Source organism: Bombina bombina, chromosome 6 (assembly GCF_027579735.1).
Source record: "Bombina bombina isolate aBomBom1 chromosome 6, aBomBom1.pri, whole genome shotgun sequence".
NCBI lineage: Eukaryota > Metazoa > Chordata > Amphibia > Anura > Bombinatoridae > Bombina > Bombina bombina.
In genome coordinates this window covers 339,999,247-340,026,691 of record NC_069504.1, presented here as the reverse complement: position 1 = coordinate 340,026,691, position 27,445 = coordinate 339,999,247, and the positions used below count along the sequence as shown (strand labels likewise).

At 39.9% G+C, this 27,445-nt stretch overlaps 1 protein-coding gene across 1 annotated transcript in view; it reads right to left on the bottom strand.

Annotated features, from left to right (window-relative positions):
• LOC128664420 (uncharacterized) overlaps positions 1 to 27,445 on the bottom strand; it is a 401,731-nt gene that overhangs the window by 202,326 nt on the left and 171,960 nt on the right. The window contains exon 9 of the mRNA XM_053719251.1: positions 12,070 to 12,199. Coding sequence (XP_053575226.1) covers positions 12,070 to 12,199 — 130 coding nt within the window. The remainder of the gene's footprint in view (positions 1 to 12,069; positions 12,200 to 27,445) is intronic.

Sequence of the window (27,445 nt, the reverse complement as noted above, 5' to 3'; positions counted from 1 at the left end):
TCTTGTATAAAATAGATTAGTAAGTTCTTTTCAAATGAAAATGCTTATAACATTTCTTTATTAAAGTCTGTAATGATTTGTCATCATATTTCCCCTGCAAATAACAAGCAATAAAATAAGAAGTATATTTGCCAAAATTTCAACGGCACTGGATTTGTATATATATATATATAAGGAAGCTGTTATGAAAATTGGCTGCATTGGATGTCAATCATACTAATGTAACAACTAGATTACAGTGGGGGCGTGTTAAGACCAGATAACTACTTAGAGCTAAAACTGAAAGTAAAAAGGAGAGGAATCACCCTGAGGAAAGCAGACTCCTATGTCACTGATCTCTGTCACTAAAGAGGTAATGTTTTATGCATATGACAAATTATTCATGGTCTTTACATAATGATATGTACATATTTTTTCGTTTTACTGAGCTAATTAAAAAAGGTGCTTTATAAAAATCGGGTCATACTAAGGAACAGGTTTTCTATTAAGGACTGTTAAATTTAGAAAAAAAAACTTTTTGACATTATGCCTTTTTGTTGTTGTATTTATTTACTTACGGCTAGATTTAGAGTTTGGCGTTAGCCGTCAAAACCAGCGTTAGAGGCTCCTAACGCTGGTTTTGGGCTACCGCTGGTATTTAGAGTCTTGTAGGTAAGGGTCTAACGCTCACTTTGCAGCTGCGACTTTTCAACACCGCAGATCCCCCTACGCCATTTGCGTATCCTATCTTTTCAATGGGATCTTTCTAACGCTGGTATTTAGAGTCTTGGCTGAAATGAGCGTTAGAAATCTAACGACAAAACTCCAGCCGCAGAAAAAAGTCAGGAGTTAAGAGCTTTCTGGGCTAACGCCGGTTCATAAAGCTCTTAACTACTGTGCTCTAAAGTACACTAACACCCATAAACTACCTATGTACCCCTAAACCGAGGCCCCCCCCACATCGCCGCCACTCTAATAAATTTTTTTAACCCCTAATCTGCCGACCGCACACCGCTGCCACCTACGTTATCCCTATGTACCCCTAATCTGCTGCCCCTAACACCGCTGACCCCTATATTATATTTATTAACCCCTAATCTGCCGCCACCAACGTCGCCGCCACCTACCTACAATTATTAACCCCTAATCTGCCGACCGGACCTCACCGCTACTATAATAAAGTTATTAACCCCTAATCCGCCTTACTCCCACCTCAATAACCCTATAATAAATAGTATTAACCCCTAATCTGCCCTCCCTAACATCGCCGACACCTAACTTCAAGTATTAACCCCTAATCTGCCGACCGGACCTCACCGCTACTATAATAAAGTTATTAACCCCTAATCCGCCTCACTCCCGCCTCAATAACCCTATAATAAATAGTATTAACCCCTAATCTGCCCTCCCTAACATCGCCGACACCTAACTTCAAGTATTAACCCCTAATCTGCCGACCGGACCTCACCTCTACTATAATAAATGTATTAACCCCTAAAGCTAAGTCTAACCCTAACACTAACACCCCCCTAAATTAAATATAATTTAAATCTAACGAAATAAATTAACTCTTATTAAATAAATTATTCCTATTTAAAGCTAAATACTTACCTGTAAAATAAACCCTAATATAGCTACAATATAAATTATAATTATATTGTAGCTACTTTAGGATTTATATTTATTTTACAGGCAACTTTGTATTTATTTTAACCAGGTAAAATAGCTATTAAATTGTTAATAACTATTTAATAGCTACCTAGTAAAAAATAATTACAAAATTACCTGTAAAATAAATCCTAACCTAAGTTACAATTAAACCTAACACTACACTATCAATAAATTAATTAAATAAAATATCTACAATTAAATCTAACACTACACTATCAATAAATTAATTACATGAAATACCTACAAATAAATACAATTAAATAAACTAACTAAAGTACAAAAAATAAAAAAAGCTAAGTTACAAAAAATAAAAAAATTAATTACAAGCATAATAAAAATATTACAACAATTTTAAGCTAATTACACCTACTCTAAGCCCACTAATAAAATAACAAAGCCCCCTAAAATAAAGCTCTTAACTACTGTGCTCTAAAGTACACTAACACCCATAAACTACCTATGTACCCCTATAAACCGAGGCCCCCCCCACATCGCCGCCACTCTAATAATTTTTTTTAACCCCTAATCTGCCGACTGCACACCGCCGCCACCTACGTTATCCCTATGTACCCCTAATCTGCTGCCCCTAACACTGCTGACCCCTATATTATATTTATTAACCCCTAATCTGCCGCCACCAACGTCGCCGCCACCTACCTACAATTATTAACCCCTAATCTGCTGACCGGACCTCATCGCTACTATAATAAAGTTATTAACCCCTAATCCGCCTCACTCCCGCCTCAATAACCCTATAATAAATAGTATTAACCCCTAATCTGCCCTCCCTAACATCGCCGACACCTAATTTCAAGTATTAACCCCTAATCTGCCAACCGGACCTCACCGCTACTATAATAAATGTATTAACCCCTAAAGCTAAGTCTAACCCTAACACTAACACCCCCCTAAATTAAATATAATTTAAATCTAACGAAATAAATGAACTCTTATTAAATAAATTATTCCTATTTAAAGCTAAATTCTTACCTGTATAATTATATTGTAGCTACTTTAGGATTTATATTTATTTTACAGGCAACTTTGTATTTATTTTAACCAGGTAAAATAGCTATTAAATAGTTAATAACTATTTAATAGCTACCTAGTTAAAATAATTACAAAATTACCTGTAAAATAAATCCTAACCTAAGTTACAATTAAACCTAACACTACACTATCAAAAATATTAATTAAATAAAATACCTACAATTAAATCTAACACTACACTATCAATAAATTAATTACATGAAATACCTACAAATAAATACAATTAAATAAACTAACTAAAGTACAAAAAATAAAAAAAGCTAAGTTACAAAAAATAAAAAAATTAATTACAAACATAATAAAAATATTACAACAATTTTAAGCTAATTACACCTACTCTAAGCCCACTAATAAAATAACAAAGCCCCCTAAAATAAAAAAATGCCCTACCCTATTCTAAAATTAAAATAGAAAAGCTCTTTTACCTTACCAGCCCTTAAAAGGGCCTTTTGCGGGGCATGCCCCAAAGAATTCAGCTCTTTTGCCTGTAAAAATAAACACAATACCCCCCCCAACATTACAACCCACCACCCACATACCCCTAATCTAACCCAAACCCCCCTTAAATAAACCTAACACTAAGCCCCTTAAGATCTTCCTACCTTATCTTCACCACACCGAGTATCACCGATCCGTCCAGGCTCCGAAATCTTCATCCAAGCCCAAGCGGGGGCTGGAGATCCATCATCCGGCTGAAGTCTTCTATCAAGCGGCAAGAAGAAGTCCAGAAGAGGCTCCAAAGTCTTCATCCTATCCGGGCAGAAGAAGAGATCCGGACCGGCAACCATCTTCATCCAAGCGGCATCTTCTATCTTCATCCGATGACGAGCGGCTCCATCTCGAAGACCTCCGGCGCGGATCCATCTTCTTCTTCCGACGTCCTAAGTCCAAATGAAGGTTCCTTTAAATGACGTCATCCAAGATGGCGTCCCTCGAATTCCGATTGGCTGATAGGATTCTATCAGCCAATCGGAATTAAGGTAGGGAAAATCTGATTGGCTGATTGAATCAGCCAATCAGATTGAGCTCGCATTCTATTGGCTGTTCCGATCAGCCAATAGAATGCGAGCTCAATCTGATTGGCTGATTGGATCAGCCAATCAGATTGAACTTGAATCTGATTGGCTGATTTCATCAGCCAATCAGATTTTTCCTACCTTAATTCCGATTGGCTGATAGAATCCTATCAGCCAATCGGAATTCGAGGGACGCCATTTTGGATGACGTCATTTAAAGGAACCTTCATTCGGACTTAGGATGTCGGAAGAAGAGGATGGATCCGCGCCGGAGGTCTTCAAGATGGAGCCGCTCGTCATCGGATGAAGATAGAAGATGCCGCTTGGATGAAGATGGTTGTAGGTCCGGATCTCCTCTTCTGCCCGGATAGGATGAAGACTTTGGAGCCTCTTCTGGACTTCTTCTTGCCGCTTGATAGAAGACTTCAGCCGGATGATGGATCTCCAGCCCCCGCTTGGGCTTGGATGAAGATTTCGGAGCCTGGACGGATCGCTGATACCCGGTGTGGTGAAGATAAGGTAGGAAGATCTTCAGGGGCTTAGTGTTAGGTTTATTTAAGGGGGGTTTGGGTTATATTAGGGGTATGTGGGTGGTGGGTTGTAATGTTGGGGGGGATATTGTATGGGTTTTTTTACAGGCAAAAGAGCTGAATTATTTGGGGCATGCCCCGCAAAAGGCCCTTTTAAGGGCTGGTAAGGTAATAGAGCTTTTCTATTTGTATTTTAGAATAGGGTAGGGCATTTTTTATTTTGGGAGGCTTTGTTATTTTATTAGGGGGCTTAGAGTAGGTGTAATTAGCTTAAAATTGTTGTAATATTTTTATTATGTTTGCAATTAATTTTTTTATTTTTTGTAACTTAGCTTTTTTATTTTTTGTACTTTAGTTAGTTTATTTATTTTTATTTATTTGTAGGTATTTTATTTAATTAATTTATTGATAGTGTAGTGTTAGATTTAATTGTAGATAATTGTAGGTATTTTATTTAATTAATTTATTGATAGTGTAGTGTTAGGTTTAATTGTAACTTAGGTTAGGATTTATTTTACAGGTAATTTTGTAATTATTTTAACTAGGTAGCTATTAAATAGTTATTAACCATTTAATAGATATTGTACCTGGTTAAAATAATTACAAAGATGCCTATAAAATAAATATTATTCCTAAAATAGCTACAATATAATTATAATTTATATTGTAGCTATATTAGGGTTTATTTTACAGGTAAGTATTTAGCTTTAAATAGGAATAATTTATTTAATAAGAGTTAATTTATTTCGTTAGATTTAAATTATATTTAACTTAGGGGGGTGTTAGTGTTAGGGTTAGACTTAGCTTTAGGGGTTAATACATTTATTATAGTAGCGGTGAGGTCCGGTCGGCAGATTAGGGGTTAATTATTGTAGGTAGGTGGAGGCGATGTTGGGGGCGGCATATTAGGGGTTAATAAATATAATATAGGGGTCGGCAGTGTTAGGGGCAGCAGATTAGGGGTACACAGGGATAACGTAGGTTGCAGCGGTGTACGGAGCGGCAGATTAGGGGTTAAAACAAATATGCAGGGGTCAGCGATAGCGGGGGCGGCAGATTAGGGGTTAATAAGTGTAAGGTTAGGGGTGTTTAGACTCGGGGTACATGTTAGGGCGTTAGGTGCAGACTTAGGAAGTGTTTTCCCATAGGAAACAATGGGGCTGCGTTAGGAGCTGAATGCTGCTTTTTTGCAGGTGTTAGGTTTTTTTTTCAGCTCAAACTGCCCCATTGTTTCCTATGGGGGAATCGTGCACGAGCACGTTTTTGAAGCTGGCCGCATCCGTAAGCACTGCTGGTATTGAGAGTTGCAGTGGCGGTAAATATGCTATACGCTCCCTTTTTGGAGCCTAACGCAGCCCTTCTGTGAACTCTAAATACCAGCGGTATTTAAAAGGTGCAGGGGGAAAAAAGCCAGCGTTAGCTACGCGGGTCGTTACCGACAAAACTCTAAATCTAGCCGTTATTGTTTACAAATGCTTAATAGTGATGGGTGTGTGTATGTGTCATTTACTCCATAATGACAATGGCAAGTTTTCACAAACTCACATGTGAGTACTTTTGTCTGCTATTACTGCCTGAGTGTGTGTGTGTGTGCCTATCTATCCCTGCTTGTGTATGTGTATCTGCCTATTACTGCCTGAGTGTGTGTGTATGCCTATCTATCCCTGCCTGTGTGTGTGTCTGCTATTACTGCCTGAGTGTGTGTATGTGTATTCCTATCTGTCCCTGCCTGTGTGTGTATCTGCCTATTACTACCTGAGTGTGTGTGTGTATGCCTATCTATCCCTGCCTGTGTGTGTGTATCTGCCTATTACTGCCTGAGTGTGTGTGTATGCCTATCTATCCCTGCCTGTGTGTGTGTCTGCTATTACTGCCTGAGTGTGTGTGTGTGTGTGTGTATGCCTATCTATCCCTGCCTGTGTGTATCTGCCTATTACTGCTTGAGTGTGTGTGTATCCCTATCTATCCCTGCCTGTGTGTGTGTCTGCTATTACTGCCTGAGCGTGTGTATCTGCCTATTACTGCCTGAGTGTTTGTGTGTATGCATATCTATCTCTGCCTGTGTGTGCATGCATCTGCCTATCTATCCCTACCTGTGTGTGCATGTATCTGCCTATTACTGCCTTTGTGTGTGTATGCCTATCTATCCCTGCCTGTGTGTGCATTTTTCTATCTATTACTGCCTGTGTGTGCATGTCTCTGTCTATTTCTGCCTGTGAGGGCATATATCTGCCTATTATTGTCTGTGTGTGCATGTATATGCCTATTATTTTCTGTGTGTGCATGTCTATATCTATTACTGCCTGTGTGTGAATGTCTCTGTCTATTACTGCCTGTGTGTGCATGTCTCTGTCTGTTACTGCCTGTGTGTGCACGTCTCTGTCTAATACTACCTGTGTGTGCATGTCTCTGTCTAATACTACCTGTGTGTGCATGTATCTGCCTAATCATGTATCTGCCTATTATTGTCTGTGTGTGCATGTCTATGTCTATTACTGCCTGTGTGTGCATGTCTCTGTCTATTACTGCCTGTGAGGGCATGTATCTGCCTATTATTTTCTGTGTGTGCATGTCTATGTCTATTACTGCCTGTGTGGGAATGTCTCTGTCTATTACTGCCTGTGTGTGCATGTCTCTGTCTATTACTGACTGTGTGTGAATGTCTCTGTCTATTACTGCCTGTGAGTGCATGTCTCTGTCTATTACTGCCTGTGTGTGAATGTCTCTGTCTATTACTGCCTGTGAGTGCATGTCTCTATCTATTACTACCTGTCTGTGCATGTATCTGTCTTTTACTGTCTGTATGTGCATGTCTCTGTCTTTTACTGTCTGTGTGTGCATGTCTCAGTCTTTTACTGTCCGTGTGTGCATGTATCTGCCTATTATTTCCTGTGTGTGCATGTCTCTGTCTATTACTGCCTATTAGTGCATGCCTATTGCTGCCTGTGTGTGAATGTCTTCGTCTATTACTGCCTGTGAGTGCATGCTTCTGTCTGTTACTGCTTGTGTGTTTTTGTCTCTGTCTTTTACTGTCTGTGTGTGTGTGTGTGTGTGTGTGTGTGTGTGTGTGCATGTATCTATCTATTACTGTCTGTGTACCAAACCACTTTTCTTTAGTTCATGGTAGTGATCCTAGGGGTCTTGAGGTTCAAATAATAGACTGGATACCACCTAACAATAGCAATAGGCTTAGAGTATTGAGACAAAGAGAAACAGAATGGATCTTTAAATTGAAAAGTTTTAATCCTTCTGGACTTAACATTGATCTAGATGTACAAGCTTTTTTGTAGCTCATTGTTCTCAATGTATCTTATGGTTAAACTATGTACCTTTGGGCTTATTGTATAATTGTATATTGTATCATAATGATAATTAATTGATGTCTCTTTTTATATTGTTTCAGGAAAAAATTCTATCAATTCTTTATACCGTTTTAGAAAATATTCTATAAATACATTAGGGATGTATACTTGTATATATGTGTTATCAGGTCTCTTTTATGAAATTATGCTCAAAGGTTATGCCATGTATTTGTATTTGTATTGTTAAGTGTGTGTTTGTATATAATTGTATGATTAAATAATCATGTATGGATGTCCAGATATAATATTATTTTTAAACACAATCGCCTAGATTTAGAGTTCTGCGTTAGCCGTCAAAACCAGTGTTAAGGGGTCCTAACGCTGCTTTTTACCGCCCGCTGGTATTTAGAGTCAGTCAGGAAAGGGTCTAACGCTCACTTTCCAGCCCCGACTTTTCCATACCGCAGATCCCCTTATGCCAATTGCGTATCCTATCTTTCAATGGGATCTTCCGAACGCCGGTATTTAGAGTCTTGGCTGAAGTGAGCGGTAGACCCCCTACCGACAAGACTCCAGCCGCAGAAAAAAGTCAGGAGTTAAGAGCTTTATGGGCTAACACCGATTTATAAAGCTCTTAACTACTGTGCTCTAAAGTACACTAACACCCATAAACTACCTATGTACCCCTTAACCGAGGACCCCCCACATCGCCGCCACTATAATAATTTTTTTTAGCCGACCGCACACCTCCACCACCTACATTATCCCTATGAACCCCTAATCTGCTGCCCCTAACATCGCCGACACCTACATAATATTGATTAAGGGTTAATAAGTGTAGGTAAGGTAGCGGCGACGTTGGGGCGGCAGATTAGGGGTTAATAAATATAATATAGGGGTTGGCGATGTTGTGGGCAGCAGATTAGGGGCATATAGGTATGATGTAGGTTGCGGCGGAGTCCGGAGCGGCAGATTAGGGGTTAATAATAAAATGCAGGGGTCAGCGATAGCGGGGGCAGCAGATTAGGGGTTAATAAGTGTAAGGTTAGGGGTGTTTAGACTCGGGGTACATGTTAGAGTGTTAGGTGCAGACTTAGAAACTGTTTCCCCATAGGAAACAATGGGGCTGTGTTAGGATCTGAACGCTGCTTTTTTGCAGGTGTTAGGTTTTTTTTCAGCCCAAATTGCCCCATTGTTTCCTATGGGGGAATCGTGCACGAGCACATTTTTCTAGCTAGCCGCTACCGTAAGCAACGCTGGTATTGAGAGTTGAAGTGGCGGTAAATATGCCTCTACGCTCCTTTTTGGAGCCTAACGCAGCCCTTCAGAGAACTCTCAATACCAGCGTTATTTAAAAAGTGCGGGGGAAAAAAAAACATGCGTAGCTAACGCACCCCTTTGGCTGCAAAACTCTAAATCTAGCCGAATGAATTTTAAACACAATGAATTTTAAACATAATGAATTTTAAAATTAAATGAATTTGTTATTTCCAAATATAAATAATTTTTAAAAAAACCTTTGTATTAGCCATATTTATACAAATTCTGTATTTTAAATGCAGATTGAATAACATTGTTTATCGCTTGTTGTGATTATTTTATGTGCACCCTCGCTTTTGGGTTTTAAAATGGTTTTACAAATGTTTTTAAATATTGGCTCAAATGTAAAATGTAATGTGTTTTATTTTATATGTTATAACATTGTACAAGTTAATTATATATGCCGTATGTGTAAAAACACTGTATTGGAAATGCAGATTTAACAATATTGTTTAGTATCTATTGCAATCATTATTTTTGTGTTATTACCTTGATTAGGGTTTTAAATTGTTTCTGAATATTGCCTTAAGATATTTGTTCTATCTATCTATGTATTGTATTGTTGGCAAATGTACTCTCGCCAGAATAAGGGTGTGTGTGTTTAGCGCAACCTAATTGGTGAGCCATAATATCCAATCAGGAAGGAGTATAGGCTTGAAATAGTGACACTACCTTCCAGTCCATATTCTGCTCTTGAAAAAGCCCGGGCGTACTCCGGGGGAAACGCGTCAAGCTCATTGGACCAAAGGAAGGATTGGAGGAAGTTCCCTGCTGCGGTCTCAGCTGTGTGCGGTTGAAAGATTGCCGGTGAGACGTGCGAGTCAGCTGTGGAGTTTCCTGCTTGGACTACATAAGTTCACATCATTGATTGTGAAAGGCGAATTTTAACTTACTTCTTGTAAGTAGAATCTGTGTTGTTTTGTCATTTTCTATATGAATAAACTACTACCTTGAATCGGTCCTTTTGCGCTGTTCCCTCTTTCACAGTTGATTCGCATTGCTAACCTATCCTGTGTGGGGAGAAAGGCACTGGACAAAGAGCGGCTGCATTAGGATCCACTGAAACTGACATTATTCGTTATCTCCACCCTTGGAATTGGTTATGTCCCCCAATACACCCTAGGGGTTCACTGTGCAGTAAGACTGTTTACGGTATATTATTTCTATATTCATGCATCTGTTGTGAAGCGCTGCTATCTATGTTCAGTTTTTTAGTTCACTGTACTGTCTGTGAGTGCATGTATCTATCTATTACTGTCTGTGAGTGCATATCTCTGTCTATTACTGACAGGATGCTCTGCGCCGGATGTCTTGAAGATGGAGCCCCTCCGCACCGGATGGATGAAGATAGAAGATGCCGTCTGGATGAAGACTTCTGCCGGCTTAGATGAAGACTTTGGCCTGCTTGGATGAAGACTTCTGTCGGCTTCGCTGAGGACTTCTGCCGCTTTGTTGAGGATGGATGTCGGGTCTTCAAAAACTGTAAGTGGATCTTCGGGGGTTAGTGTTAGTTTTTTTTAAGGGTTTATTGGGTGGGTTTTAGTTTTAGCTTAGGGTTTGGGCAGAAAAAGAGCTAAATGCCCTTTTAAGTGCAATGCCCATCCAAATGCCCTTTTCAGGGCAATGGGGAGCTTAGTTTTTTTAGGTAGGTTTTTATTTGTGGGGTTTGGTTGTGTGGGTGGTGGGTTTTACTGTTGGGGGGTGTTTGTGTTTTATTTTACAGGTAAAAGACCTGATTTCTTTGGGGCAATGCCCTGCAAAAGGCACTTTTAAGGGCTATTGGTAGTTTATTGTAGGCTAGGGTTTTTTTATTTTGTGGGGTCTTTTTAATTTTGATAGGGCTACTAGATTAGGTGTAATTAATTTAAATATTTGATCATTTATTTTTTATTTTGTGTAATTTAGTGTTTGTTTTTATTTAGTTAATTGTATTTAATTAATGCAATTTATTTAATTGTAGTGTAAGGTTAGATGTTAGTGTAAGGTGTTAGGTTTTATTTTACAGGTAAATTTGTATTTATCTTAACTAGGTAGTTAGTAAATAGTTAATAACTATTTACTAACTAGTCTACCTAGTTAAAATAAATACAAACTTAGCTGTGAAATAAAAATAAAACCTAAGATACGGTAGCTACAATGTAACTATTAGTTATATTGTAGCTAGCTTAGGGTTTATTTTACAGGTAAGTATTTAGTTTTAAATATGAATTATTTAGTTATTAATAGTTTTATTTAGATTTATTTTAATTACATTGAAGTTAGGGGTGTTAGGGTTAGACTTAGGGTTAGTTTAAGGGTTAATAACTTTAGTATAGTGGCGGTGATTTTGGGGGCAGCAGATTAGGGGTTAATAACAGTAATGTAGGTTGTGGCAATGTTAGGGACAGCAGATTAGGGGTTAATAATATTTAACTAGTGTTTGCGATGCGGGAGTACGGCGGTTTAGGCGTTAATATGTTTATTATAGTGGCGGCAATGTTGGGAATGGCATATTAGGGGTTAATAATTTTATTTTAGTGTTTGTGATCCGGGAGGGTCTCGGTTTAGGGGTTAATAGGTAGTTTATGAGTGTTAGTGTACTTTTTAGCACTTTAGTTATGAGTTTTATGTTACAGCTTTGTAGCGTAAAACTCATAACTACATGACTTTCAGTTTACGTTATGGATCTTGGCGGTATAGGGTATACCGCTCACTTTTTGGCCGGACAGGCAGACTCGTAATACGGGCACTATGGAAGTCCCTTTGAAAAAGGACTTTTGGAAAGCTGCAGTAGTTATGTTGTGTTACGGCCAAAAAAGTGTGCGGTACACCTAAAAGACAATTCTATTATTTTTGTTCTCTTGGTATCCAGTGTTGAAAAGCATATGTGCATATCCTTAGCATCAGCAATGCACTACTAGGAGATAACTGGTGGTTGGCCGCAACACACATTTGTCTCTTGTCATTTGCTCACCGGATGTGTTCAGCTAGGTCCCAGTAGTGCACTGCTGCTTTGGAGCTGACCACTAAATGACAGAGTGACATGCAAGGTCTAGGTAGGGGGACTTTAGAATCTATGAGGGTGGCACATTTTGGAATTTTGCCCTGGGAGCCAGATTCTTTAGAAACAGCCCTGAGTACAAGATAATTGAGGCTATGCAGGCACGTACTTTACTCAATATACACTGCAGCCAGCCTGCATTTAGTAGTTATGTATAATACCTTTTAAATGGTTTGGTGAATACACTTCATGGCGAAAAGGTTCAGGGCAAAGCATTGTATTGTTTTGATCTGTACGTGTTTCACAGCGATTGCACAGCTCATCCTGAATTCCGGAGTTTGTTTCAGAAATCTATAGAAAAGCAGGACACAGAGATTATCAGGCAGTTTTTTTAATCACTTATATGATCCATCATACAGAGTTAACACTGGTACATATATTACATAGTCATTAATGTTCTCCCTATACAATGGGGAATACTCTTTTCCTGACCACCTGCCACCTTATTAATTCTACCTACAACCCCTGCCACCCCAATAACATCTATATGTAAAATTATATGGGGCAAACACCCCCTAGAAACAGATACCTAGATTTAGATACATAGAGAGGGTTCCAAGCACCACTGTTCTTGTGCTGATGTTGGTTCCAGAGGACGTTTGGGACTCTGTAGTGAGTGATGCAACAGATGATCTACCGCTTCATGGCTGGGTTGTTGTTGGTCCTTAATGCTTCCTCTCCACAATAATAAAATACAAATAAAAATAATAATACAGTTGGCCCGGGGCAGAAACTTCAAGAACTGAATTGTGGCAATGGTGACATTTTATGACAGTGCCATGTTTAAAGTCACTGACCTCTTCAGTATGACCCATTGTACTGCAAATGTTTTTCTATGGAGATTTTATGGCTATGAGCTAATGCACCTGTTATCAATGGGTGTGGCTCAAACACCTGCACTTAGTAATTACTAGGGGTGTCCATATACTTTTGGCTATATCCTATAATATAAAAGGCCAAGTGTGTTTGTCCGAAGCTGTCATGCGCAGTAGAGACAGCACAAGGACAAACACACCTGGCCTTTGCTGACATGCAATTTGCAGCGTTGGGGCGAAAGTGGGCGTGGCCAGACAGGAGCGTGGGTATGGGCGGTGTAACCGGGCGTGGCCAGGGGACGTGGGCAGGACGGGACGTGGTCGGGTGTGGTCAGCTCGATACAGAGGGGAGAGAAATAGAAAGAGAGGGGGAGAGACAAAAAGAGATAGGAAAGAGCTAAAGAGAGGGGAAGAGCAGAAGAGAGGGGAAAGAGCAGAAGAGAGGGGGGAGAGAGCAAAATAGAGGGGAAAGAGCAAAATAGAGGGAAGAGAGAGAAAAAGAGAGGGGGGAGAGAGAGAACAAAAGAGAGGGGGAGAGAGAAAATAAGAGGGGGAAAGAGAGAGAGCAAAAGAGAGGGGAAGAGAGAGAGCAAACGAAGAGAAGGGGAGAGAGAGCAAAAGAGAGGGGGAAAGAGATCAAAAGAGTGGGGAGAGAGAGCAATAGAGAGGGGAAGAGAGAGAGCAAAAGAGAGAGATGGAGAGAGAGCAAAAGAGAGGGGAAAGGGCAAAAGAGAGGGAAAAGAGCAAAATAGAGGAAAGAGAGAGAGAGAAAGAGAGGGGGAGAGAGAGAAAAAGAGAGGGGGAGAGAGATCAAAAGAGATGGGGGAGAGAGCAATAGAGAGGGAAGAGAGATAGAGAGAGCAAAAGAGAGGGACAGAGAGAGAGAGCAAAAGAGAGGGGAGAGAGAGCAAAAGAGAGTGGGGAGAGAGAGCAATAGAGAGGGGAAGAGAGAGAGAGCAAAAGAGAGGGATGGAGAGAGAGCAAAAGAGAGGGGAAAAAGCAAAAGAGAGGGGAAAGAGCAAAAGAGAGGGGGGAGAGAGAGCAAAAGAGAGAGGGGAAAGAGCAAAATAGAGGGAAGAGAGAGAAAAAGAGAGGGGGGAAAGAGAGAAAAAGAGTGGGGGAGAGAGAGAAAAAAGGGGAGAGAGACAGAGCAAAAGAGAGGGGTAGAGAGAGAGCACAAAAGAGAAGGGGGGGAGAGAGAGTGCAAAAGAGAGGGGAAGAGAGAGCGCAAAAGAGAGGGGGAGAGAGAGCGCAAAAGAGAGGGGGAGAGAGAGAGCGCAAAAGAGAGGGGGAGAGAGAGTGCGCTAAAGAGGGGGGTAGACAGGGAACGCAAAAGAGAGAGAGAAAAAGAGGGGGGAGACAGGGAACGCAAAAGAGAGGAGAAAGAGCAAAAGAAAGGGGGGAGAGAGCAAAAGAGAGGGGAAAGAGCAAAATAGAGGGAAGACAGAGAAAAAGAGAGGGGGAGAGAGAGAACAAAAGAGAGGGGGAGAGAGAAAATAAGAGGGGGAAAGAGAGAGAGCAAAAGAGAGGGGAAAAGAGAGAGCAAACGAAGAGAAGGGGAGAGAGAGCAAAAGAGAGGGGGAAAGAGATCAAAAGAGTGGGGAGAGAGAGCAATAGAGAGGGGAAGAGAGAGAGCAAAAGAGAGAGATGGAGAGAGAGCAAAAGAGAGGGGAAAGGGCAAAAGAGAGGGAAAAGAGCAAAATAGAGGAAAGAGAGAGAGAAAGAGAGGGGGAGAGAGAGAAAAAGAGAGGGGGAGAGAGATCAAAAGAGATGGGGGAGAGAGCAATAGAGAGGGAAGAGAGATAGAGAGAGCAAAAGAGAGGGACAGAGAGAGAGAGCAAAAGAGAGGGGAAAGAGAGCAAAAGAGAGTGGGGAGAGAGAGCAATAGAGAGGGGAAGAGAGAGAGAGCAAAAGAGAGGGATGGAGAGAGAGCAAAAGAGAGGGGAAAAAGCAAAAGAGAGGGGAAAGAGCAAAAGAGAGGGGGGAGAGAGAGCAAAAGAGAGAGGGGAAAGAGCAAAATAGAGGGAAGAGAGAGAAAAAGAGAGGGGGGAAAGAGAGAAAAAGAGTGGGAGAGAGAGAGAAAAAAGGGGAGAGAGACAGAGCAAAAGAGAGGGGTAGAGAGAGAGCACAAAAGAGAAGGGGGGGAGAGAGAGTGCAAAAGAGAGGGGAAGAGAGAGCGCAAAAGAGAGGGGGAGAGAGAGCGCAAAAGAGAGGGGGAGAGAGAGAGCGCAAAAGAGAGGGGGAGAGAGAGTGCGCTAAAGAGGGGGGTAGACAGGGAACGCAAAAGAGAGAGAGAAAAAGAGGGGGGAGACAGGGAACGCAAAAGAGAGGAGAAAGAGCAAAAGAGAGGGGGGAGAGAGCAAAAGAGAGGGGAAAGAGCAAAATAGAGGGAAGACAGAGAAAAAGAGAGGGGGAGAGAGAGAAAAAAAAGGGGAGAGAGAGACAGAGCAAAAGAGAGGGGGAGAGAGAGAGAGCGCAAAATAGAGGGGAAGAGAGAGCGTGTAAAAGAGAGGGGGAGAGAGAGCGCAAAAGAGAGGGGGAGAGAGAGCAAAAGAGAGGGAAAGAGAAAGCAAAAGAGAGGGGGAGAGAGAACAAAAGAGAGGGGGGAGAGAGAGCAATAGAGAGGGGAGAGAGAGAGATCAAAAGAGAGAAATGGAGAGAGAGCAAAAGAGAGGGGAGAAAAAGCAAAAGACAGTGGGGAGAGAAAGCAATAGAGAAGGGAGAGAGAGAGCAAAAGAAAGGGGGGAGAGAGAGCAATAGAGAGGGGAGAGAGGGGGGAAAAGAGAGGGATGGAGAGAGAGAGCAAAAGAGAGGGGAGAGAGAACAAAAGAGAGTGGGGAGAGAGAGCAATAGAGAGGGGAAGAGAGAGAGCAAAAGAGAGGGGAAAGAGCAAAAGAGAGGGGAAGAGCATAAGAGAGGGGAAAGAGCAGAAGAGAGGGGGGAGAGAGAGCAAAATAGAGGGGGGAGAGAGAGCAAAAGAGAGGGGGGAGAGAGAGCAATAGAGAGGGGAGAGAGAGAGCAAAAGAGAGGGACGGAGAGAGAGAGCAAAAGAGAGGGGGAGAGAAAGCAATAGAGAAGGGAGAGAGAGAGCAAAAGAGAGGGGGGAGAGAGAGCAATAGAGAGGGGAGAGAGAGAGCAAAAGAGAGGGACGGGGAGAGAGAGCAAAAGAGAGGGGAGAGAGAGCAAAAGAGAGTGGGGAGAGAGAGCAATAGAGAGGGGAAGAGAGAGAGCAAAAAAGAGGGGAAAGAGCAAAAGAGAGGGGAAGAGCATAAGAGAGGGGAAAGAGCAGAAGAGAGGGGGAGAGAGAGCAAAAGAGAGGGGGGGAGAGAGAGCAATAGAGAGGGGAGAGAGAGAGCAAAAGAGAGGGACGGAGAGAGAGAGCAAAAGAGAGGGGAGAGAGAGCAAAAGAGAGTGGGGAGAGAGAGCAACAGAGAGGGGAAGAGATAGAGCAAAAGAGAGGGATGGAGAGAGAGCAAAAGAGAGGGGAAAGAGCAAAAGAGAGAGGAAAGAGCAAAAGAAAGGGGGGAGAGAGAGCAAAAGAGAGGGGAGAGAGAGAGCAAAAGAGAGGGACGGGGAGAGAGAGCAAAAGAGAGGGGAGAGAGAGCAAAAGAGAGTGGGGAGAGAGAGCAATAGAGAGGGGAAGAGAGAGAGCAAAAAAGAGGGGAAAGAGCAAAAGAGAGGGGAAGAGCATAAGAGAGGGGAAAGAGCAGAAGAGAGGGGGAGAGAGAGCAAAAGAGAGGGGGGAGAGAGAGCAATAGAGAGGGGGAGAGAGAGAGCACAAAAGAGAGGGGGAGAGAGAGTGCAAAAGAGAGGGGGGGAGAGAGAGAGCACAAAAGAGAGGGGAAGAGAGATCGCAAAAGAGAGGGGGAGAGAGAGAGTGCAAAAGAGAAGGGGAGAGAGAGAGCGCAAAAGAGAGGGGGAGAGAGAAAGCGCACATAAGAGGGGGGAGACAGAGAGCGCAAAAGAGAGAGAGAACGCAAAAGAGAGAGGGAGAGAGCGTAAAAAAGAGGGGGAGAGAGAGCACAAATTTGGTTTTTAGATGTTTGCAAAGTAAGATCCCTAAGAGAGAGGATACGTGAATACCTATGTAATATAGAAATAGGGGATTAGGACACACACTTTCATGAACATGCTAGAGCGGTGCACAATAATAATCTGAAAGATTTTCATTTTTGAGGAATCTATCAAGACAAAATAATTGGAGAGGGGGTAGCTTTAAAAAAGGAAATTGAATTAATATATAAACATAAAACACTAAACCCTTCAGGTCTAAATTCGGAACTTGAAATGAACAGTTTTTATTGTTAATAAAATTATTGTTTTTGGAAGTGATTTTATATTTAGCATTTCTATAATATTGTAATATTTGGCTTAAGGCATACTTTACTATTAAAGATTTAAAATGAAGATACATTTAAAAAGCATTTTTAAAGACTTGTTAAAATAGTTTTTACTGTTTGTATCTCTAAGCAAAATTGTTTCAGTTACCAAAAGGGTCAACATACCTTTAATGGGATAGTAAAGTCCAAAAGAGAGTCCAAATTAAACTTTCATGATTCAAATGGGGCATGTCAATTTAAACAACTTTCTAAATTACCTTTATCATCAAATTTGTTTTGTTCTCTTGGTATTCTTAGTTGAAAGCTAAGCCCTTGAAGGATGCCTCTTAACTGAATGTATTTGACAGATTTTCACAGCTAGAGGGTGTTAGTTCATATGTTTCATATAAATAACATTGTGCTCATGCATGTGGAGTTATTTAAGAGTCAAAACTAGATGCCTGAAATGCAAGTCTGTTAAAAAATCTGAGATAAGGAGGCAGTCTGCAGAAGCTTAGATACAAGGTAATCACAGAGGTAAAAAGTATTTTTCTATAATAGTGCTGGTTATGCAAAACTGGGGAATTATAAATAAAGGGATTATCTATCTTTTTAAACAATAACATTTTTGGTGTTTACTTTCCCTTTAAGCACAAAAAGAGGACTGTGTCTTTAAAAATGGCAATCCAATCATAGAACAGCAGGGGAGATTGAAACACTGCTTGCATCTGTAACTACACATGTTGAGAGAGACTTAACCTGCAAAACTAAAACATTGAGGTGTTCTAAGTGGATGTACTTTCTTCACTTATAATTAACCCCTTGAGGAACTTTGCATATACGAAGTAGAAGGGATTTTATATTATTATTAACCTTTTTTATTAATAGCTCCAGCCATCTAATAATCCCCCTGTGGAGTGCTTGTATCACCATACAGGCTGTTAAACTATTAGGAGTGCACGAGGAGCCGTACAATTTTGTATCTCATTGGGGCTACTATTGCATACCGAATGTATCCATTTCGGATTGCCAGCTACACCTCCTGCACCCATGTGACCTGAGATGTAGGGAGTGGAGTAATAGAGGTGTGTTCAGTTGTGTCCACGGCAAAAGTTTTGCCTGCGTTCTACAATAGCAAGAACAGTCATACGTTTAAATATAAGATTAAAGACTGGTGTGTGTTTTTGAAGTTAATATAGTACATGGAACCCTAATGATTGCATAGGGAATCTGTTTGTACACAATTTTATTCATTAAAGGGTAAGTATACACCAGTTTGTAATAAACACTACTTTAAAGATGAAACTGCACGGATTATAATATAAATAATCAGTATAAAAGCTTTTAAAAACTTAAAAGCTCCCAATTTAGCACTGTTGATAAGGTTAAGCTGGGACACCCACTGAGATGGGCTGGAAAGCAAAAAGAGCAGCCACTCCCCTTTCCCCTGCATATGAAAAGACTCTTTGCACAAACAGGAAGCAAGCTGAAGTCTGTAGACATCAATATACATCTAAAACATTGGGGTTTGGTTAGGAGTCAGTACAATGTTCTCTAAAAAATAAGCAAAACTATTACATTTAAAAAAAAACCTGTAGGGGCTATATAAATGGACTATCTACAAAACATTTATGAAAAAAAATTCTACTGTACAATTTCCTTTAAGGTGCATCTTAAAGGGATACTGAATCCAATTTGTTTTCTATCAAGATTCAGATAGAGCATGCAATTTTAAGCAACTTTCTAATTTATTCCTATTATCAATTTTTCTTTGTTCTCTTCCTATCTTTATTTGAAAAGGCAGGAATGAAAGTTTCGGAACTGGCCTATTTTTTGTTCAGTACCCTGGATAGGGCTTGCTGATTGGTGCCTGCATTTAGCCATCCAATCAACAAGCGCAACCCAGGTTCTCAACCTAAAATAGGCCGGCTCCAAAGCTTTTATTCCTGCTTTTTCAAATAAAGATAGCAAGAGAACGAATAAAAATTGATACTAGAAGTAAATTAGAAAGCTGCTTAAAATTGCATGCTCTATCCGATTCATGAAAGAAAAAAATTGGGTTTAGTATCCCTTTAAGGTACTGTTCTTTGATCTTTTTAGTCACCATACACAGAGGGAGAAGTCTCCTATAGGACTTCTTTCAGACTTCATTGTGTTGTATTAATTTTATTTTAACCTATTTCATTTATTAATAGTTGGCTAGATTACGAGTTTTGCGTTATGAGGGGTGCGGTACTAACTTGGATGTTATTCTCACCGCTCACTTACCTACAGGGCTGGTATTGCAGGTTTTTCTAAACCCGGCGTTAAAAGGCAAGAAGTGCGTGTAGAGCAAAATTGTGCTCCATACCGCACTCCAATACCAGCGCTGCTTAAGTCAGCGGTGAGCTGGTTGTACGTGCTCGTGCACAATTTCCCCATAGACATCAATGGGGAGAGTTGGCTGAGAAAAAGTCTAAGACCTGCAATAAAGCAGCGTAAAGCTCAGTAACGCAGCCCCATTGACTCCTATGGGGAAACAAATTTTATGTTTACACCTAACACCCTAACATGAACCCAGAGTCTAAACACCCCTAATCTTACACTTATTAACCCCTAATCTGCCGTCCCCGACATCGCCGACACCTATATTATACTTATTAACCCCTAATCTGCCGCTCCGGACATCGCAACCACCTACATTATATTTATGAACCCCTAATCTGCTGCCCCCAACATCGCCGACACCTACATTATATTTATTAACGCTTAATCTGCTGCCCACAACATCGCCGGCACCTACATAATGTTATTAACCCCTAATCTGCCGCTCCCAACGTCACCGCCACTATAATAAACATATTAACCCTTAAACCGCCGTACTCCCGCATCGCAAACACTAGTTAAATATTATAAACCCCTAATCTGCTGCCCCTAACATCGCCGCCACCTACCTACATTTATTAACCTCTAATCTGCCGTCCCCAACGTCACCGCCACTATATTATATTTATTAAACCGTAAACCTAAGTCTAACCCTAACACCCCCTAACTTAAACCTAAACTAAATATTTACCTGTAAAATAAACCCTAAGCTAGCTACAATATAACTTATAGTTACAATGTATCTAGCTTAGGGTTTATTTTTATTTTACAGGCAAGTTAGTATTTATTTTAACTAGGTAGAATAGTTACTAAATAGTTATTAACTATTTAATAACTACCTAGCTAAAATAAATACAAATTGACCTGTAAAATAAAACCTAACTTGTCTTACACTAACACCTAACCTAACCCTACAATTAAATAAATTCCGGCGGGTGACGTCATGAGCGGTTGCCGCAACAGGAAGCGGAGAGACCGATCCGATGCAGAAGAAACGCTGGCTTCAGTCGTGATGTACTAGGCAGGTAAATTCACAGAATAGGATTAGATTACCAGCAGTGCGGTGCTTCAGAGGTGCGGTAGGAACAAAAAACGCTAACATGAAGATCCAAAAAAAGGCAAAAATCTGAGCACTCAGGGGCAAAGTTAAAAGCCAAGTATTTTTATTAAAGTGTATATAAAAACTGCATCTCAATGCAGGTGAACAAGGACAGCAATCCTGATGCGTTTCACGCCCCCTAGTGGCGCTTAATCATAGGAGTGTATGCTGAAGGTGTCTACAGTGCTCTTAAGGGGACAACCAACCAATCAGGTGTAATTGGACGCTGCCCCAAACAGAACACTGACAGCACCTTGAAAATATTTAAAACAAAATTTGTATAATAAAAATGAAGGTACAAAAAATCCTTGTATGCATACTGGCAGGCTCATTAAGATTAACACATAAGAATAAAATATATATTTTTCTATATAAGTATATGTGTCCTGTGTGTTGCTGTGAAAAAATCAAGAAAAATGCCTAATTAACAATCTGAGAAACAAATCCATAGCTGACAAAGTTAAGCCTAGGACGATATGTGTCTATTACAAATAGTCATACAGGCATGGTAGCAAAATCAGGACATTTAAGAATTATTCTTACAGGATTATGTGTTTAGTAGACCAATCTTATTATTAAATAAAAAACTATTTACAATTGTGAGAACAAAACTATGAATGATCATTTAGTAAGCAGTATAATGTGCTTATGTATGATGTAAATGATGTGAAAAGAATACATTAATCTATAAAATAGGAAATATCCCATTCTAAATTGATACCCTTAGGATGTCTGGTGTCTAACTTCAGAATCCAGAGAAGTTCCCTTTTTGTGAGGAGTTTATGTCTGTCTCCTCCTCTGGTAGGTTTGTGTACCACCTCAATGATCTGCACTCCAAAACTGGGAACACCAGTTAGGTGCAGGCCATTGAAGTGTTTAGCAACTGCTGAGTTTTTGTTGAAATTCTCAACATCTTTCAGGTGCTCCCTGACCCTATCTCGGAATTCTCGAGAAGTTTGACCTACATACTGCTGTTTGCAAAGGTTGCAGTTGAGTACATACACAACCCATTTGGTTCTGCAAGTAGCATAGAAATGAATTTCAAATGTTTTCAACGTGCTATTGGAATAAAAATTATTACCAATAATGATAGATTTACAAGCTTTGCAGTTGAAGTTGTGACACTTGAAATTACCTTGTCGGTTGCTATGCAGCCATGTTGTAGAATTGGAATTTGTTGTTTGTATCATGCTAGGGGATAATCTGGAGCCCAAAGTTTCCGGCTTTCTAGAAACAAATTTGGAGTTGATCAGTGAATTTGATAATGAAGGGTCATTGTTAAGTAATGAAATATGTTTCTTTAGGATATTGACTACTTCATTATACGGATTAGAGTAGGGGGTACTGAACACTACTGAATTTTCTGAAAAGGTTTTATACGATCTTTTAGGTTTGGCTATACATTCAACCTTAGCTTCATGCTGAGCTTTTTCCAGGAGACTCAAATCATATCCTCTGGCTAGCAATCTATTTTTTAGATCATTGGATTGGCTGAAGTAAATCTTATCACTATTAGTGTTTCTTTTAAGTCTTAAAAATTTACTCTTTGGAATAGACCTGAGGAGGTGGGGTGGATGTGCTGACTGGGCATGTAGAATGGTGTTGCCCGTGGTAGGTTTTTTATATGTACTAGATATAATAGTACCATCTTCTACCACTCCTTCTAGTGTAAGATCCAAAAAGTTAACTGTAGAGAGATTAGATTCACCTGTAAATTTGAGTTTACTGTTATTGATGTTCAAATATTCTAGAAAATCTGTAAGTGAGAAACCCCTTATCCCCTTGTTTTCAATTATGAAGATCATATCATCAATGAATCTGTTGTAAAAGATGATATCATGTATATATGCATTTTGATGAGAGTAAATGTGTTGGAGTTCCCACCAACCCACATACAAGTTGGCATAAGAGGGGGAAAGGAATACTTTAATGCTGTTTTCAATAAACAAAATAATGAAACAGAATCAATTTCAGACATTAAATCACAGTTTACTACCCATGAAAAATTGCTATCCACAGATTTAAGACTCATGTGGGACATTGTTACTTTTGATGATTATCTTGAGTCTAACAGAATCCCCAGAGGCTTGCGATTAAGAAAATTCCCAGCTTATCAGCTGGAAGACCAGGACCTCATAGATGAGTGGAATGACACTCTTACCCTCTGCTCCAACTCTCTCATAAAAATCCTTATCAAAGACAAGCAGAGAAGAAGGGACAAACTAAAAGACACCATCTTAACTGATAAGGTTGCACTAAAGAGCCATGAAAACAATGAAGCTTACACTAATTTAAAGGTCCAAATGAAGGAACATATTCAAAAATTGGATGCTGAACTGGCTGAGTTCAAAAGAAATAAGTTTGTTAGAGACCGCAAAGAGAATAATAGAGTTTATTTTTGGCCTCAACATGGCAATAGAAGATACAGGCGCCAAACAGGACAAAGGAAGGAAGCCAAAGACAAAGGTATTCCAAAGTCTATACTGAAGAACAAGCACACAAATAAGGAAAAGAAAGTGTCTTTCTCTTCTACAGATCAGGAATCCTCAGAACAGGAATCCAATTCCATCAGTTCTTCAGCGCCTGATAGCGGCTCTACCTCAGTTTCCTCTATAGAAGATTCAGATGAGGAAACACCAACTAATGTAGTACCAACTATTGTCAAGAAGAGTGGCCCTTTAGGCGCAGGACAAGAAGATCAAAAAGGCGGAACAACCGGCAAAAAATCCACTCGCAAAACCAAGAAATAACAGACAACAATTTGAATATAGTCAATCTTTCGGATTATCAACTAACAGATGAAGAAAAATCTCTCTTACAAAGAGGACTAGGCTTTGCTCCAACCAATAAGTTCTCAGTCTTTGAGACCATCTTGGATGTAAATAAGTTTGTCTGCAAACTAACGCTCAAAAAATTCTTCCTAGATAAATCCTCAGAGCAGAGCAGTCAAGCTAACATCAATTTGGAGCCCAAATCATATCTGGGCCAACATGAAGAACTGAAGGACTTTAAAGATTGTTGCAATCTGGAGGTTATGAGAGATTTATCTTGCAGTGGGGATCAATTCCATGGTCTCGGAACGCATTTCATAACTCATCCTATAACAAAAAACAGGGATTTTTATCCCATACAAGTCAGAGGGCCATACATTGTTGCCTTTCAACAAAGTGTTGAAAGAGATCTGTTACAATTGGCTAGTAAAACAGAAGAAAGGAGACATCAACACCACACTAATTTGACACATAGAGAATCCATTGCCCTGAAAAAAATACAACTTAATAAAAATTTGGTAGTGAGAAATGCAGACAAGGGTGGTGCCATTGTTCTTATGAACAAGAGCTCTTACCTAACAGAGGCCAATAGACAGCTTGCGAATACATCTACTTATCGCAAACTGCCTTCAGATCCAACCAACATTTTCAAAAGAAGTCTTGGGGACCTGTTGGAGGATGGTTTGGCTCTGGGAATTGTACAAAGAAAGGACATTGAACTTTTAATACCTAAGATCCCAGTCATACCCATCTTCCACCATGTCCCCAAAATTCATAAGGATGTCTTCTCTCCTCCTGGTAGGCCAATTGTTTCAGGCATAGGCTCCCTTTTGGAGCCTGTGTCTGAATGGTTAGATTCCATTCTACAGCCATTAGTTGTTAATTTGTATAGCTATCTCAGGGACTCCAGTCATTTATTAGACAACTTAAAAAGTATAACATGGAAGGACATCTTTAACTGGGTGGTCATAGATATTGAATCTTTGTATTCATGCATCCCCCACGATCAGGGAGTCAGAACCATGAAATGGTTCATGGATAGAGATACAACTTATAAACAGGAAGAAAAGATTTTTGTTTGTGATTGTTTGGAGTTCTTACTAACCCACAACTATTTTATTTTCGATAAGGAGTTTTATCTCCAACTTTGTGGAACAGCAATGGGGGCGAAATTCGCCCCCTCTCATCAAAATGCATATATACATGATATCATCTTTTACAACAGATTCATTGATGATATGATCTTCATAATTGAAAACAAGGGGGAAAGGGGTTTCTCACTTACAGATTTTCTAGAATATTTGAACATCAATAACAGTAAACTCAAATTTACAGGTGAATCTAATCTCTCTACAGTTAACTTTTTGGATCTTACACTAGGAGTGGTGGAAGATGGTACTATTATATCTAGTACATATAGAAAACCTACTGCGGGCAACACCATTCTACATGCCCAGTCAGCACATCCACCCCACCTCCTCAGGTCTATTCCAAAGAGTCAAAGATTTAAAAGAAACACTAATAGTGATAAGATTTACTTCAACCAATCCAATGATCTAAAAAATTGCTAGCCAGAGGATATGATTTGAGTCTCCTGGAAAAAGCTCAGCATGAAGCTAAGGTTGAATGTATAGCCAAACCTAAAAGATTGCATAAAACCTTTTCAGAAAATTCAGTAGTGTTCAGTACCCCCTACTCTAATCAGTATAATGAAGTAGTCAATATCCTAAAGAAACATATTTCATTACTTAACCATGACCCTTCATTATCAAATTCACAGATCAACTTCAAATTTGTTTCTAGAAAGCCGGAAACTTTGGGCTCCAGATTAGCCCCTAGTATGATACAAACAACAATTCCAATTCTACAACATGGCTGCATAGCAACCAACGAGGTAATTTCAAGTGTCACAACTTCAACTGCAAAGCTTGTAAATCTATCATTATTGGTAATAATTTTTATTCCAATAGCACGTTGAAAACATTTGAAATTCATTTCTATGCTACTTGCAGAACCAAATGGGTTGTGTATGTACTCAACTGCAACCTTTGCAAACAGCAGTATGTAGGTCAAACCTCTCGAGAATTCTGAGATAGGGTCAGGGAGCACCTGAAAAATGTTGAGAATTTCAACAAAAACTCAGCAGTTGCTAAACACTTCAATGGGCTGCACCTAACTGGTGTTCCCAGTTTTGGAGTGCAGATCATTGAGGTGGTACACAAACCTACCAGAGGAGGAGACAGACATAAACTCCTCACAAAAAGGGAACTTTTCTGGATTCTGAAGTTAGACACCAGACATCCTAAGGGTATCAATTTAGAATGGGATATTTCCTATTTTATAGATTAATGTATTCTTTTCACATCATTTACATCACACATAAGCACATTATACTGCTTACTAAATGATCATTCATAGTTTTGTTCTCACAATTGTAAATAGTTTATTATTTAATAATAAGATTGGTCTACTAAACACATAATCCTGTAAGAATAATTCTTAAATTTCCTGATTTTGCTACCATGCCTGTATGACTATTTGTAATAGACACATATCGTCCTAGGCTTAATTTTTGTCAGCTATGGATTTGTTTCTCAGATTGTTAATTAGGCATTTTTCTTGATTTTTTTCACAGCAATACACAGGACACATATACATAAATAGAAAAATTATTATTTGTTAATCTTAATGAGCCTGCCAGTATGCATACAAGGATTTTTTGTACCTTCATTTTTATTATACAAATTTTGTTTTAAATATTTTCAAGGTGCTGTCAGTGTTCTGTTTGGGGCAGCGTCCAATTACACCTGTTACAGGTTAGTGATTGGTTGGTTGTCCCCTTAAGAGCACTGTAGACACCTTCAGCATACACTCCTATGACTAAGCGCCACTAGGGGGCACAAAACGCGTCAGGATTGCTGTCCTTGTTCACCTGCATTGAGATGCAGTTTTTATTCACACTTTAATAAAGATATTTGGCTTTTAACTTTGCCCCCGAGTGCTAAGATTTTTGCCTTTTTTTTTTATTAAATAAATTCCCTAAATTAAATACAATTAACTAAATTCAATAAAATTAGCTAAATTACAAAAAAAAACACTAAATTACAGAAAATAAAAAACAAATGACAAGATCTTTAAACTAATTACACCTAATCTAATAGCCCTATCAAAATAAAAAAGCCCACCCAAAATAACAAAAACCCCTAGCTTAAACTAAACTACCAATAGCCCTTAAACAGGCCTTTTGCGGGGCCTTGCCCCAAAGAAATCAGCTCTTTTACCTTTTAAAAAAAATTACAAACAACCCCCCCAACAGTAAAACCCACCACCCACACAACCAACCCCCCAAATAAAACCCTAACTAAAAAAACCTAAGCTCCCCATTGCCCTGAAAAGGGCATTTGGATGGACATTGCCCTTATAAGGGCATTTAGCACTATTACAGCCCAAAACCCTAACCTAAAAATAAAACCCGGCCAATAAACCCTTAAAAAACCTAACACTAACCCCCTGAAGATCCACTTACAGTTTTGAAGATCCAACATCCATCCTCAATGAAGCCAGGAGAAGTCCTCATCGAAGTGGCAAGAAGCCCTCAACAAAGCCGGGAGAAGTCTTCATCCAAGCCAGGAGAAGTGGTCCTCCAGACGGGCAGAAGTCTTCATCCAGACGGCATCTTCTATCTTCATCCATCCGGCGTGGAGCGGGTCCATCTTCAAGACATCCGGTGCGGAGCATCCTCTTCCAACAACGACTACCCGACAAATAAAAGTACCTTTAATTGACGTCATCAAAGATGGCGTCCCTTAGATTCTGATTGACTGATAGAATTCTATCAGTCAATCGGAATTAAGGTTGAAAAAATCCTATTGGCTAATGCAATCAGCCAATAGGATTGAACTTCAATACTATTGGCTGATCCAATCAGCCAATAGGATTGAGCTTGCATTCTATTGGCTGTTCCAATCAGCCAATAGAATGCGAGCTCAATCCTATTGGCTGATTGGCATTAGCCAATAGGATTTTTTCAAACTTAATTCCGATTGGCTGATAGAATTCTATCAGCCAATCAGAATCTAAGGGACTTCATCTTGGATGACGTCACTTAAAGGTACCTTCATTCGTCGGGTAGTCGTCGTTGGAAGAGGATGCTCCCCGGCAGATGTCTT